Here is a 15,138-nt window from a genome sequence, read left to right as displayed (position 1 = left end):
GGTTAGCATTTGTTGGGAGGGGTATGACAACTCATCATTATTCACAATTCATTCAGGATGATCCATAATCATGGCAGCATCCACATGAATGTAGAAGTGTTGACCTATTATATTCGTATTTACAATAAAAGTGACTCCAAAATAACCCAATACATTATGTACCATTCACTTCTATTGGGCACAGAATCATGTGAAACACAACCTAAACAAACAGAAAATGCATCCAACAGATGTGTAGAGTCACAAGCTTGATGCAGTCATTACACGCTATGCATATGAGACCAAATACTCAACTTTACTTTTGAAAGTACTAAACTTTTGAATTTGTCCCAGTACTTTTGACCGCCTAAAATGGGGGGACTATGTAGACAGAGTGCTGGATTTTCTAAACCGTTCACCTGATATGGATGAATATACCCCCATATTAAAGCTGACAATCTGCACTTTAACCTCATAGTCATTGTATCATTTCAAATCCAAAGTGCTGGAGTACAGAGCCAAAACAACAACACATGGGTCACTGTCCCAATACTTCTGGAGCTCACTGTACATGGCTTGCCCTGTCTATGCCCAAGGATTACAGCGACAGAATTGTCGGACCAGTTGTAATTGTGTTGGCCTATCACTATCCAGTACCTACCCAGTGTAGCCTCAATGTTTAAAAAACTCCCTCTGTCTGTCTGTGAACAGGGAACTACCTGATCATGCCATCAGGGAACCTGCAGATAGCCAACGCCACTCTGGACGACGAGGGGCCTTACAAGTGTGCTGCTTACAACCCTGTCACACAGGAAGTCAAGACCTCCACCTCCACTGACCGCCTGCGCATACGCCGTGAGTCACCATGACCAAACACGACCAAACACGACCAAACACGACCAAACACGACCAAACACGACCAAACACGACCAAACTCTCATTATGAGCATGATAAAGTGATGTGATTTGTAACATTGAAATACCTCTTAATAAGAATTGAACAAGGCCAGTTAGACTTCATTGATAAACAATCCCTCCCTCCCTCCAGGTTCAACATCAGAGGCGGCCCATATCATCTACCCCCCAGTGTCTCGCTCCATCATGGTCACTAAGGGACAGCGCCTGGTCCTGGAATGTGTGGCCAGCGGCATTCCCACCCCGCAGGTCACGTGGGCCAAGGACGGCCAGGACCTGCGTTTCCATAACAACACGCGCTTTCTTCTCAGCAACCTGCTGATTGACTCGGCGGGCGAGGGCGACTCAGGGACGTATGCGTGTCACGCTGACAACGGCATCGGATCGGAGAGCGCCGCTACAGTGCTGTATGACGTGCTGGTGTTCGGTGAGTTGGGACGAAACTTTGGGTTCAGTAGGATGATACTAAGATGAGGTGTTATGGAGGTTTGTAGGTTCCTGTTCCTCTGAAGGCCCTGTGTGATGACACATATTAGGATCTGAAACAGAGTTACTGTAGCAGTGAGGTGGGGTTAACTTGGCTTATGGAGTCCCTCCATTTGACGGGCTTTTCGTGAGGAGAGACTTGATGATTAGACTGACTCCCGTTTGGCGAAGCGAGAGAATAGTGGGTGCTGTGTTTGTGTGTGTGTGAGCTTGGCAGAGCGTTGTTGGGAAACATAAAAGGGCAGGGTTGTGTTATTTAGAATGTGTGTGGAGGCAGAGCTCTCATAGCAGGACTGGGTGAGTGTTTTTACACGGGTTCTGTGTGAGTTTGGGTTGTGTGCTCGTCTCGTAGCAGCTGGCACTAATTAAAGTGTGAGGGCTACTGAAGGGATAATGAATTCTGCCTCTTCATGACCAGCCAACCATCAACTGACTCGCTTCGCCTGTCTCTGCACGGCGCTCGCTCGCTCGCACGCACGCACGCACACACACACACACACACACACACACACACACACACACACACACACAAATATACATGAACACACACGCCGGCACGCACAACCATACAAACATACTTAATTAAGACTTCATCAAGCTCACTCCCACACAACCATACAGACATAATTAATTAAGACTTAATCAAGCTCACTCCCACACAACCATACAGTCACTCACAATCAGCCATTATTCAAGCATATATGCTAGACATGACCTTACATGATACTCACAATAAACAAACAAACCATCTCTCTCTGTCTCTGTAGAGCCTCCCCAGGTAACCGTAGAGCTCCAGCAACAGGAGGTGATGTGGGGGGAGAACGCACGCTTCAGCTGCCAGGCCAGGGGTAAACCCACCCCCTCTGTCGTATGGCTCCACAACGCCCGCCCCCTGGCCACGTCGCCACGCCACCGCCTGTCTGCCCGCGTGCTGCGTGTCATCAACGTGGGCCCACAGGATGATGGCCTGTACCAGTGCATGGCTGAGAACGGCGTGGGCAGCTCGCAGGCCGCTGCCAGACTGGTCACCTTGCCAACCAGTAACCCATCACGGTCAGGGAAGCTGACGTCCAGCCTGTGTCCCCTGAGCCCAGACAAGGTGCTGCGGGAGCAGGTCCCAGTGAAGCCCGGGGCCACGGGGAGCGTGCTGACCCTGGACTGCTCTGAGCTGACTGGGCAGGTCTCTGTGGCAGAGGCCCCTGTCATCCTCAGCCAGCCCAGGACCGTCAAGGCTGACTTCTATGATCTGACCTGGAAACCTCGCCACGATGGAGGCTCTGCTGTGGTGGAGTACATCGTCAAGTACAGAAAGGTACAGGCTGGTTAACTCATAAACCCACATGTACTAATACACACAGATAGATTTATATTTGTCTACAACTAAATTTTAAGTTCAGCTTTTATTGTCACATCCATAAGTACAATGAAATGCTTAACTCGCATGCTCTACCCAATAGTGCAGTAATCAATATTTAAATAGTACAACTAATAAAATTTGAGAACAAAAATGAAATAGATATTATATAAAGTTGTCTACAACGACATATGTCTTTACATGTCCTCACAAACTAACTAATGCCTCCTCTCTTCTCTCCATCAGATTGAGGACCCTCCAGGTGAGTGGACCAGCAGCTGTATATCTGGGTCTCTCCACAAGCTGACCCTGGCCAAGCTGCAGCCAGCCAGTCTGTACGAGGTGGAGATGTCTGCTAAGAACTGTGCTGGCCTGGGACAACCGGCCATGATGACCTTCAGGACAGGCAAAGGTACATTTATTTACCTATTGTTTCATTTATTCATCCAAATTATTATCATAAATGCCCCCATGTTGATACATTCCCCGGTATTTGTGTCTTTTTGCTAATACTCTTGTTTCCGTGCCAACAGGTCGTAGAGGTCCAGGGGGACAGAACGAGCCTCCTAAAACTCCTGCAGTACCATCACCTCGCCTCTCTCGTAAGTCCCCGTCCCCCTCTCCTACTGTCCAGCATGGTTGGAACATAGATGGACCACAGTTCCAACTCTTAGCCCTTTCAGCTGTTTCTAACATCCTGCCAGTTGTTATTAGACTGTTTGACTAACTGTTAACCCCTCACTCTTCTACTCTGTACTAACATGTGATCTGTCTTGATCTCTCTCTCAATTTTAACACTAAAGGATGAGCTCAAAGTAAGTCTTTGTACATTGTTTACGTTACCTGCTTGTGTCTGTGAGTGTTTTAGCTTTAGTGTGTTTGAGAGAGTGAGTCTGTCCTTGTGTCTGAGTGTTTTGGCTTTAGTGTTATTGAGAGAGTGAGTCTGTCCTTGTGTCAGTGTGGTTATGTGTGCATTAATATGGACCAATAATAGATTTGATGTCCGTTTAACTTCTATCACTTTTCCACAGCTCCCGAGGCCCCTGATAAGCCCACCATCTCCACGGCGACAGAGACGTCTGCGTACGTAACGTGGATCCCGCGCAGTAACCGGGGTTTCCCCATCCAGTCATTCCGGGTGGAGTTTAAGAAGCTGAAAGGGAAGGGAGGGGGGGAATGGGAGGTGGCTGTCACTAATATCCCCCCCCAACGACTGTCTGTGGAGATCACTGGCCTGGAGAAAGGTGAGCTTCATCACCATCATTACCATCATCGTTATCCCTCATGACAAATGGCCTCATCATCCTCATCATTAGCATGACTGATTATCATCAACATTACTGTTTAATCATCATAATCATACCTATTTGAATAATGACTGAGTAATCAACACGGTTACTGTAGAAAAGGCCCATGGAGTTGGTGGAATACTCCTTTAATTAATTGCCATTTACTCAGCTGGGCCAGGGGCGCTTTAATTAGGTCAGGTGGAAATGTCCTACAGATCTCAACTCCATAAAAGGAGGAAATTGCCATTGCCTGATCTCGCTGCTTTCTCTTCCCTAAATCCATCTGATCCAGAAGTTCTGTGCGTCCATGAATCCACACTACCAGTAAATATACCACTTTATGGTTAAAGGAATTCCTGCCTCAGTCTCATACATTCCTCTGTCACCTGACACGTGACCACCTGTTCACCTTCACTGTCAGTCATCCTACCTGTCCAGCAACCCACACAGATTCCACTAATCTTTCAATGGTCCTTTGAGCCGGATGATGACTGAACCAAAGACAGGTGAAAAGGAAATGGAGGCGGAGAGGGAAGAATTGTCTCCACTGGAAGGAAGAAGAGAGGAGGAGAGAGCAGCTGAGGGAAAGGTCTTGGAACAAAGGAAATATCCAGGAGCTAAGCCTAAAGCAACAAAGGCTTCATCCTCAACTACCAGGAGCACCAGAAGAACCAGGCAAGCACCTGGTTATCTTAAGGACTATGTGGTCGAGGTTCCGACATCAAAGGGCAAGCCCACCAGAGCTCAAAGAGTTGATGGATCAACTGTATGTTTCAGCCATCAACCATCCCCTCTGAGCCAAGGACCGGAAACTGCTTTGGAGCAGGAAAGTGGTCTACGTGAGGAACCTATGGAAGAGGTAACACCCACTGCACAGGTCGACCAGCTTCCAGAGGCAGGCTCCGCTCACCCCTTAACTAATGGGAAATCGTCGAAGCACTCTAGACGGAGTGGGAGTTCGACCAGTGGATACCCCTTTGGAAGTGGCCATGGCAGCCGCCATTCACTAGCCCTCAGCAATTCACAGAACGCTGTCCTACAAGAGAGGATGAAACTATTAGCTTTGGAGGAAATTGAGCGTCAGATTGAGGAGGAACGACAGGCTGACGAACGATGTCACCAATTGATGTGCAGGCCCGTAGAGCTCTACAGGAAAGGGAATTCATTGCCAAGGACCTGGCACAGCAGCGACGGCACCGTCAAGCCAGAAGGGAATTAGAGGAGGCACGGATGGTCTCATCCTTCCTGGAGAGGAACGAACAGGGAGTTGACCTGACCACCCCTCCACATGGACCTGAACTGTCTGCCTTTCTTTCCCAATCTGCCCCTCTGGTACAGCATGGCACACAGTCCTCGGAGGCTCCGGGGTCAACAGCCAACACGGAGCACGGAGACGGGCCGCTCCGCCAACGCCCTCTATGCCAGTGACACAAGTTAGCATTCCTCCATCTGGACAAAGCATCACTCCTTCGCCTTTCCGCCAATTACCAACCAAGGCAAATCGTTCCTTTCATCCAGGGCCAGGCCAGTCCTCAAACAACAGGTCGGAGGGCTCTCGCCCAATTCCGGCTGCCACAAATGGTGGGTCTGGGACAGTAGGTGACCGGCCCAATGAGGCCACAGTGGGCTCATCAGAAGTCCCGGGTTTATCCTTCACGCAACCAGAAGAGGGAGCCAACATTATGAAACTTCTAGTAGCCTCAGCCTATGGAATTCCCAGACCCAAACTGCCATACTTTGAAAATGGAAAGGAGAGTGAATTTGTCCTTTTGGAAATGGCATTGGAGAGTCTACTGGGTATTCACAGTCATCTGTCAGAACGCTACAAATACAAAGTACTAATGGATCATTTGCGGTTTCCAAGTGCATACAGGCTGGCCCAATCCTTTATGCATTCCGCAACACCATACACGACAGCTCTCCAGGCCCTGAAGGCAAGATATGGTGAGCCACGTCAGCTAGTCCAGAATGAACTAAACAACATCCTGAACACGTCTCCAATTAAAATGGGAGACCATGCTGCCTTCCAAGAATTCTCCCTGGCTGTCCAATCCCTGACCTCTATGCTCCAATCCGTTGAAGGAGAAGACGGAACGAGCTAAAATGTGGCTCCCACGTGGACAGGCTTCTTAGCAAACTTCCAGTGTACCTCAGAGACAGTTTCATTGAACATTGTTTGAATAAGGGCATCCTGAAAGAGGGCTCGAGAAGCACCTATGCTCTCAGAGACCTGGCCACATGGTTGGAGGTGAAGGCAAAGGCGAAGAGCATCGCTCACCAGGCCACAATCTCCGCCATAGCCACAGGGGGAAGGAAGGAGTTTGAACGCCAGCAGGGACAGAACAGGCCAAATCCCACTACCATGTACTTAAATAGTGAGGCCGGAGAGGAACCTGGGAAAAAGACTCCTCTCAAGAGCAAGAACATCAAATTCCAGCCTTACTGCCCATATTGCAATATTAAGGGGCACTTCCTTGGCTCATGCCCCAGAGTAAAAAAGCTCACTCAAACTCAATTGAAGGCCTGGATCACTTCAGGCGAGCGATGCTACAAGTGTGCCCGTAGCCATAAGGTGGAGACCTGCACATTGAGGAAACCCTGCAACCGCTGTAAAGAAATCCATCTCACCGTGTTGCATGATCTATTTCCCCAAGCAAAGAAGGAGCAGAGTATGCTCATGGTAGGAGCTGCAAAGGAGCTGTATCTCGACCAGCAGAACCGATCTCCAAGGGTCATGTTGAAGGTGGTCAAGGTCACTCTGCAAAGTGAAGGGAGAAGCATTGATACATTCGCCGTTCTAGATGATGGGTCAGAAAGAACAATCATTCTCACAGCGGCCACCCGTCAGCTTAACCTGGAAGGGACCCCCGAGACCCTTAATCTCAGAACGGTGCGACACGATGTTATCCAAATGAAAGGCTCTGCTGTAACCTTCAGCATTTCACCTTCAGGAAACAGGGGCGTGGCCTATAACATCACCAATGCCTTCACGGCAGATGGCTTGAATCTCGCAGAGCACTCCTGCCCGGTAAGTGTTCTACAGAAACAATATCCTCATCTACGAGGATTGCCTCTTCCTAACCTGGCCAGAGTAGCACCACTTATCCTGATTGGGTCAGACCACCCACATCTCGTCACCCCGACTGAGCCTATACGAGCTGGACCAGAAGGAGGACCCATTGCTGTCCATACATCCTTGGGTTGGGCTGTGCAAGGTCCATCCCATCTACTTCTCTCCACCCAAGCTGTACAGTCACAGCAAGTCCTCTTCACCAGAAGCAATCCAGATGCAGCCACTGACCTCCTTCGGAATGTTGAGATGCTATGGAAGATGGACACCTTCTCCAACCGGAAGCTACAGGAGGTCACTCGCTCGAAAAATGACTCCTATGCATTAGACCTCCTGGAGAAGAGCACCACCACCACTGAAATGGATGGCGTTCGCAGGTATGCAACCCCACTGCTACGGGTGCCCAACCATCCTTCTCTGGCAACCACGACACGGGCTGTACTCCCACTACTGCGTGGAACAGAGCGACGCCTGGTGAAGAATCCTGAGCTTGCAGAAGTTCATAACCGAGAGATTCATAACCTTGTGAAGGCAGGCTACGTCACTGAAGTGACAGCTCATGAAGAGGGAAACGCACTCCGTGAATCCTGGTATCTCCCTCACCATGTTATCCAGCAACATGGTGGGAAGTATAGACTTGTCTTCAACTGTTCATTCCAAGCAGCTGGTCAAAGCCTGAATGACTGTCTACTCCCGGACCAACCTTAGGTCCTTCCTTGCTCGGTGTCCTTCTCCGGTTCCGGCAGCACTCTACAGCCATCAGTGGAGACATCAAAGCCATGTTTCATCAGATTCGTTTACTGCCTTCCGACACCACACTGCTCCGGTTCATATGGCGAAATATGGAACGAGATGCAGAGCCCACAATCTATGAATGGCAGGTACTCCCATTCGGCACCACCTGCAGTCCTTGCTGTGCCATATACGCTCTGCAGAGACACGCACGGGAGCATCCAGACAGTGACCCAGAAGTATTGGATTCAGGGAAAATGCCTTCTATGTGGATAACTGCTTACAAAGCATCCCATCCACAGCTGAAGCGAAATCACTCCTTGATAAAGTGCGGAATCTCCTGTCCAAAGGGGGATTTGAGGTCCGACAGTGGGCTAGTAACAGAGCGGAGGTTATCCAGCACCTCCCGCCACAAGCTAGGTCCAGTAGCAGTGAACTATGGCTAACGCAGTCTGGTGCTAACCCAGAAGAGCCCACTCTAGGACTGAGGTGGAGCTGCCTACCGGATACCCTGGGGTATAAGCACCGCTCATCCCCGAGTACCGAAACCCCCACTCTGCGCACCATCTATCGGACCCTGGCCAGTCAATACGATCCCCTTGGGTATATCCTGCCATACACAACACGGGCCAAAGTCTTAGTCCAGGACCTGTGGCAGACCAAGAGGGACTGGGATGAACCAATCCACCCAGCTGACCTAGTGGAACGATGGATCTGTTGGGAAACTGAGTTAACGGAGCTCTCTGATGTCCAAATGCCAAGATGTTATGTACCATCCTGTGTTGACCAACTGGGATCATGCCTGGAACTGCATGTGTTCTGTGACGCTTCGGAGCGAGCTTATGGGGCGGTTTCCTATCTTAGAGTGGAGGATAAGGCAGGCCACACCCATGTCTCCTTTGTCATGGCCAGGTCCAGGGTCGCACCCAAGAAGCAGTTGTCAATGCCTAGGCTGGAACTCAGTGCTGCCCTTTCCGGAGCCCAGTTGGCCTCTACCTTGCGAGCCGAGCTCACCTTGCCAATCCAAAGGATCATCTACTGGAGTGATTCGACCACTGTATTGACATGGCTCAAGTCGGAGTCCTGCAGGTATAAGGTGTTTGTCGGGACTCGCATTGCGGAAATCCAAGACCTAACAGAAGTCCATTAATCTCACCCCCACACAACCATACAGTCACTCACAATCAGCCATTATTCAAGCATATATGACTGGAGGTATGTTGATAGCATAAACAATCCTGCTGATGACATTACTAGAGGTAAAACCCTTAAGGAATTGGCTAAACCCCATCGCTGGAGCTTGGGACCACCATTCTTGTCCCAACCAGAGAACGAGTGGCCGACAGCCCCCAGGCGTGCGGCCCCTCCGCGACCGACTGAAGCTCATGAGTTAAGGAAGTCTGCCCAATGCTACAGCATTTCTACGGAACCAACAACGGCTCTCCCTGACCTAACACAATCCCAAACACTGCCGGATCTGATCACAGCCACAAACCAGACCTCAGATGGGGTGGCTTCTATACCTACCTCCCTCGCGGCAGAGATACTACTCCTCCAGCAAGCACAAGCAGTTAGCTTCCCTGAGGAGTTAAAAGCTCTGAAAGCCGGTAGGGAAGTGGCTAAGGGCAGCCGTCTTCTCTCTCTTGCCCCAGAATATGATCCAATCCTTGGAGTGATCAGAGTCGGAGGGAGGCTGCGCCAAGCGGAGGTTTTGGACCCAGATGCTATCCACCCAATTATCCTCGACTCCAGACACCCTCTTACCAGGCTCCTCATCAAGAGTTATGATGAGAGGCTTCTCCACCCAGGGCCAGAGAGGGTCTATGGGGAGATGAGGCGGAAGTACTGGATAATTGGAGGACGAGGAGCCATTCGTAAGCACCAATACGCCTGCGTAGAATGTCAGAGATGGCGGGCCGGAGCTACGGTGCCCAAAATGGCAGATTTACCCCCTGCTCGTTTGCGCCTCCTTAAACCACCCTTCTGGTCAACAGGAGTAGATTGCTTCGGCCCCTTGATGATCAAGTTAGGTCGTCGTGTGGAAAAGCGCTGGGGCATTCTATTCAAGTGTATGACAACCAGATGTGTCCACCTGGACCTACTGGAGAGTTTGGATACGGAAGCCTTCCTCATGGCCCTACGGCGGTTTATCTCCCGACGGGGGAAACCCTACGAGATCCTGGCTGACAGAGGTACGAACTTCAAGGCAGGAGAAGCCAGGTTGGAGGAAGCCTTCCAAGCCATGGAACCCAGCCTCAAGAATCAGCTGATGGACCAACAAATCTCATTCAAATTTAACCCTCCAGGCGCTCCTCATTTTGGAGGAACATGGGAGCGAGAGATCAAATCTGTAAAGACGGCCTTACGAGTCGTACTAGGGGACCAAACTGTCACTGAAACGGTCTTGAGGACTGTCCTGATAGAGGTGGAAGGGATTCTGAACTCCAAACCCTTGGGATATCTCTCTGCAGACATCGCTGACCCCGATCCGGTTACACCGAATATGCTCTTGATGGGACGCCGAGATGTGTCACTTCCTCAAGCCATGTGTGCTGATACCAACCTCGTAGGCAGACGCCGGTGGCGGCACAGCCAAATCTTAGCTGACCATTTTTGGGCCCGATTCATTCGGGATTACCTACCAAGTCTACAGCACAGAGGGAAATGGCGGAGAGAAATGGCCAGCCTGGAAACTGGCCAAGTAGTACTGATGGTGGACCCTCAGCTGCCTCGAGCCTCCTGGCCGGTGGGCCGTATAACTAAGACCATGCCTGGGACCGATGGTCGTGTTAGATCAGTGGAAATCCAGGTGAAGAACCGGACATATATCCGGCCAGTTGCCCGACTGATTCCTCTCCCTGAGATGACAGAGGATGGGGAGCAATGAGCCTTTTTGAGGAATGTGGAAATTAACAAATTTCCGGGGTGGCTGTAGAAAAGGCCCATGGAGTTGGTGGAATACTCCTTTAATTAATTGCCATTTACTCAGCTGGGCCAGGGGCGCTTTAATTAGGTCAGGTGGAAATGTCCTACAGATCTCAACTCCATAAAAGGAGGAAATTGCCATTGCCTGATCTCGCTGCTTTCTCTTCCCTAAATCCATCTGATCCAGAAGTTCTGTGCGTCCATGAATCCACACTACCAGTAAATATACCACTTTATGGTTAAAGGAATTCCTGCCTCAGTCTCATACATTCCTCTGTCACCTGACACGTGACCACCTGTTCACCTTCACTGTCAGTCATCCTACCTGTCCAGCAACCCACACAGATTCCACTAATCTTTCAGTTACCATCACCATTAGTGTGGTCAGAGAAAGACAGAGGTTTGTTTGGTTATTTTAACCTGTGTGTGCTTTCTGTTTCCCTGTAGGCATGTCCTATAAGTTCCGTGTGTTGGCAGTGAATGTCATTGGCGCCAGCCCCCCCAGTGTCCCCTCTAAGGCCTACACGGTGTTGGGTGGCGGCAGGCCCAACGAACGCCCTGTAGACGGACCCTACATCACTTATAATGAAGCCATCAACGAGACCACCATCATCCTCAAATGGACAGTGAGTGGAACAGGCTGTGTGTCCTTTATGTTTGCGTTGTCATCTTATACGTATGGCTGAAAACTCAAATTATTGTCATTTTGTTAATATTCAATCTTTCATATTTTTTCTCACCACAGTACACTGCCGTCAACAACACCCCCGTCTACGGTTTCTACATCTTCTACCGGCCGACAGACAGTGACAACGACAGTGACTATAAGAAGGACGTGGTGGAGGGGGACCGCTACTGGCACTCCATCAGTGACCTGCAGCCTGAGACGGCCTACGACATCAAGATGCAGAGCTTCAACGAGGGGGGAGAGAGCGAGTTTGGCAACGTGGTTATCTTAGAAACTAAAGGTAAGCAGATCTCTGTCTCTACCTGTATAGCCATCTCATTCACACGTGTACTCTCACAGACAAATGCTAAAAAAGCAACATTGTTTCTAGAATGAATTTGATAACCTGACTGTAATAAATGTTAAATCAACTAAATGAACCCCTCCGTCCCCCAGCTCGTTTGAACCAGCGGCCCTCCCCGTCGGAGACGTCGTCCCAGAGACCAGAGCACTCCGGGGGGCCTGTGCCCCGCCCCAGCGACCTCCCCTACCTCATAGTGGGCGTGGTCCTGGGGGCCCTCGTGTTCATCATCGTAGCCTTCATCCCCTTCTGCCTGTGGAGAGCCTGGGCCAAAGAGAGTGAGTAGTGACGAGGATGATGATGAGGGTGGTGGTAGTAGTTGTTGGATCAAGTTCGATTTAGTCACAAAAACAACTGTAGTTTTTTCAACTCAAAGAGTATCTCAAATATTCCCCCTCCTGAGGCCTCCTGAGTGGTGCAGCGGTCTAAGGCACCGCATCGCAGTGCTTGAGGAGTCACTACAGCCCCGGGTTCGATCCCAAGCTGTGTCTCAGCCAGCCGTGACCAGGAGACCCATGAGGCGGCGCACATTTGGCCTAGCGTCATCGCGGTTGAGGGAGGGTTTGGCTAGCGACTCCTTGTGACGTGCTGGGCACCTGCAAGGTGATTTCGGTCACCAGTTGGACAGAGTTTTCTCTGACACATGATTTGGCTGGCTTCCGGGTTAAGAGAGCAGTGTGTCAAGAAGCAGTGCGACTTGGTCAGATGGCTCTTGACCTTTGCCTCTCCCGAGTCTGTAGGGGAGTTGCAGCAATGGGACAAGAAAAAGTATAATTCCCCTCCCCTTTATGACTTTGCTGATAGCTACTTTATTGAGGAAAAATGTACTGACTACAACTGTAATATGTGTTTGTCAGATGTATTGAAGCCATCTTAAGATGAATGCACTCTGGAGAAGAGCATCTACTAAATGACTAAAATATAACTGACCAATCACGCCATTTTGAATGGACTAATCCCTTGATATATCAGCCCTGGAAGTCCTTTCATGTCTAACAACGGTGCTTGTGTTTTCTCCCCTCCAGAGGAAATGTCAGACCTGTGTTTCCCAGCTGTGGCGTCCCCCGTCTCCTCCTGCCAGTACACCATGGTGCCCCTGCAGGGCCTGGCACTGGTCGGGCATTGCCCCCTGGACCCCCACTTGCCCCCACCGCACGCCGTCTACCCACCCATTGGACTGTACACCTCCAACGGGAAACACCATCGGCCCACACACTGCCTGCCAGGACTACAGGTCAGACTGAGTTCCATCCCCACTGGGAACCTAAGCTCGCCAAGTTCGTGTCTTGTGCTTCTCACCGATAAATCCCTGTTGGGGGCATATCAGTTTTGGGCACATTGTTTTTCACGAATAACAGAAGTCTGACTGATGTCTCTTGTTCCTGTTGCAGGAGGATGTGCAGTATGATATGGAGTGTGGCACGCTACTAGCACAGACCATGTCAAACGGACACGTCCCAGTCTACCACTACTCTAACAGGTATGTACAGGACTGTTCTCACATCCTCAATTTCAGTCAGTCGGTCCGTCTCTGTGTGTATAGAAGCATTCTCACCCAAACATGTCCCTCCTCTCAGTGAGCCTGAGCATCATGGGGACGGAGAAGATCACTGCTTTCTGCCCGAAGACTCCACCCTTCAGCTACTCAACACCTCAGAACAGCCAATCAGCAGTCGGGACCTGACGGGGAACGCCCGTTTTTACAATGGGGACATCATAAAGGAGAATGCCATCAATCAAGGTACAAGTCCGTTCTCACAAAACTTTAACATTATGCAACTTATGCATTTACCTCATGCTTCAGGAGCTATGAATGTCAGTTATGTCCACTGCAGATTTCAAATGACCATTTTATATAAACATGTATTTTACTCCCCTCTGTCTGTGTAGACCCACCCTGCTCTCCTCGATCACTGGAGGAGGAGAACTCCAAGGCGACAACCTCAGCAGCTACAACGCCAGAATCCCAAGATGCACTTCCACTCCAGGAAGTGAACACCCTCCAGAGGGAAACACCGCTGGTAGAACAAGGGACGTCAGATTAAACGGACGCTAGAAAAAACACTATCAGAAAAACAGAAAACAAAAAGTATTTATTTTTGTATCACAGATATTTATATATTTATGCTTTTGTACATACAAAAACGTTGTTTTATGCCGTGTACAAGGATATGTTCATTTTGAAAGACTTATCTGTGGGTCCTGTCGCTACAACCAGGACTAAGGGAGTTTCTGTTATCACGCTGTAATCCTACTCTGTGTTATAAAGACAGATCTCTGTTCGTATATATTCATGTCTGCATTTCTTGAATGTGATCCCAATCCTGGTGCCGATTTAAGTCACAAATGAAATCTTCAATAGAATGTGGATGAGCTACTACAGGATGGAGAGAAGTGTCATTCCACTGTCTCTCTGACTAGGCATCAGCAGCACATCTACCAGTCTCCTCAGTCATTCCCTGTAGAATTCCCATTTTCCACAACTCAGACATCTGGTTATTATACTATCCTCAGCTGGGAAGAAAAGACCAACGGACAGGGTTGTGCTGCTCAGGGTTGTGCTGCTCAGGGTTGTGCTGCTCGGTAGAGGCGAATGGAGAGCAAGCATTTGGACGAGGTACTACCTGAATATGCTCAATGATAATGCACATTGGACACAACCCTCATGTATGTTGTGATGCAGTGTTGTGTATATACTCCCGCTTCAATCCTGTTCTGTGTTGTCATAGGGGTGCGATTCTCAACGCCTTCCGTTTCGTATAGAAATAACTGAGAAATATTATGCATTTTTCATCATTAACAAAGTATTAACAAACGTATGCAACTTCAAAGCATTCTGCCTTTTATTTTTACAGAACAAAGATTTATATATTGTATAGTTATTTATTTTTGGGAGCATGATTTTTTTTTCCCCCTTATCGCTGAATGGGAAAGATTCTGGAAGTTCAATCTGCTCCATTTTATACTAGACAGAAATGACAGTCTGTTTATGCTGGCCAATACTCCAAACGACTGTGCCTTGTGAGGGAATCTGACTGGCGTGTCAGTATTATTCTTCCCTCACAACTAGGTGCATCAGTATTAGCCTTCCCCACGAGGCGTCTGAGATCAAAATGAAGGAGTCCCTGAATCTATAACCCATCTTTATGTGTGTAGACATCGTGGTTACACAGGCAGAAGCACTATTGCATGTAAATAAAGCTTATAATGACATTTCCTTGGTTGCTTTTGCGTTTCATTTTAACCCTGTTAAATGGTTTGCACGGAATTGAAATGAGGTGTAATCAAAGATTCCATTTCAGATTCATCCCTCACTTGATTTGTCCTTCACCCAACTGAAGGGCCCTACAGTACTGTGAC

At 49.2% G+C, this 15,138-nt stretch overlaps 1 protein-coding gene across 1 annotated transcript in view; it reads left to right on the top strand.

Moving 5' to 3' along the window:
* Positions 1 to 14,991, top strand: part of LOC124039545 (brother of CDO-like) — a 59,192-nt gene extending 44,201 nt beyond the window's left edge. Inside the window, exons 5-17 of the mRNA XM_046355632.1 lie at positions 691 to 834; positions 1,028 to 1,321; positions 2,148 to 2,692; positions 2,981 to 3,146; positions 3,268 to 3,336; positions 3,766 to 3,978; positions 11,198 to 11,376; positions 11,496 to 11,718; positions 11,874 to 12,056; positions 12,804 to 13,012; positions 13,170 to 13,258; positions 13,356 to 13,519; positions 13,669 to 14,991. Coding sequence (XP_046211588.1) covers positions 691 to 834; positions 1,028 to 1,321; positions 2,148 to 2,692; positions 2,981 to 3,146; positions 3,268 to 3,336; positions 3,766 to 3,978; positions 11,198 to 11,376; positions 11,496 to 11,718; positions 11,874 to 12,056; positions 12,804 to 13,012; positions 13,170 to 13,258; positions 13,356 to 13,519; positions 13,669 to 13,823 — 2,633 coding nt within the window. The 3' untranslated portion in view covers positions 13,824 to 14,991. The remainder of the gene's footprint in view (positions 1 to 690; positions 835 to 1,027; positions 1,322 to 2,147; positions 2,693 to 2,980; positions 3,147 to 3,267; positions 3,337 to 3,765; positions 3,979 to 11,197; positions 11,377 to 11,495; positions 11,719 to 11,873; positions 12,057 to 12,803; positions 13,013 to 13,169; positions 13,259 to 13,355; positions 13,520 to 13,668) is intronic.
* Positions 14,992 to 15,138: the final 147 nt, after the last annotated feature.

This window comes from Oncorhynchus gorbuscha, linkage group LG07 (genome assembly GCF_021184085.1).
Source record: "Oncorhynchus gorbuscha isolate QuinsamMale2020 ecotype Even-year linkage group LG07, OgorEven_v1.0, whole genome shotgun sequence".
NCBI classification, from domain to species: Eukaryota; Metazoa; Chordata; class Actinopteri; order Salmoniformes; family Salmonidae; genus Oncorhynchus; species Oncorhynchus gorbuscha.
This window is presented reverse-complemented; position numbering and strand designations above follow the sequence as displayed.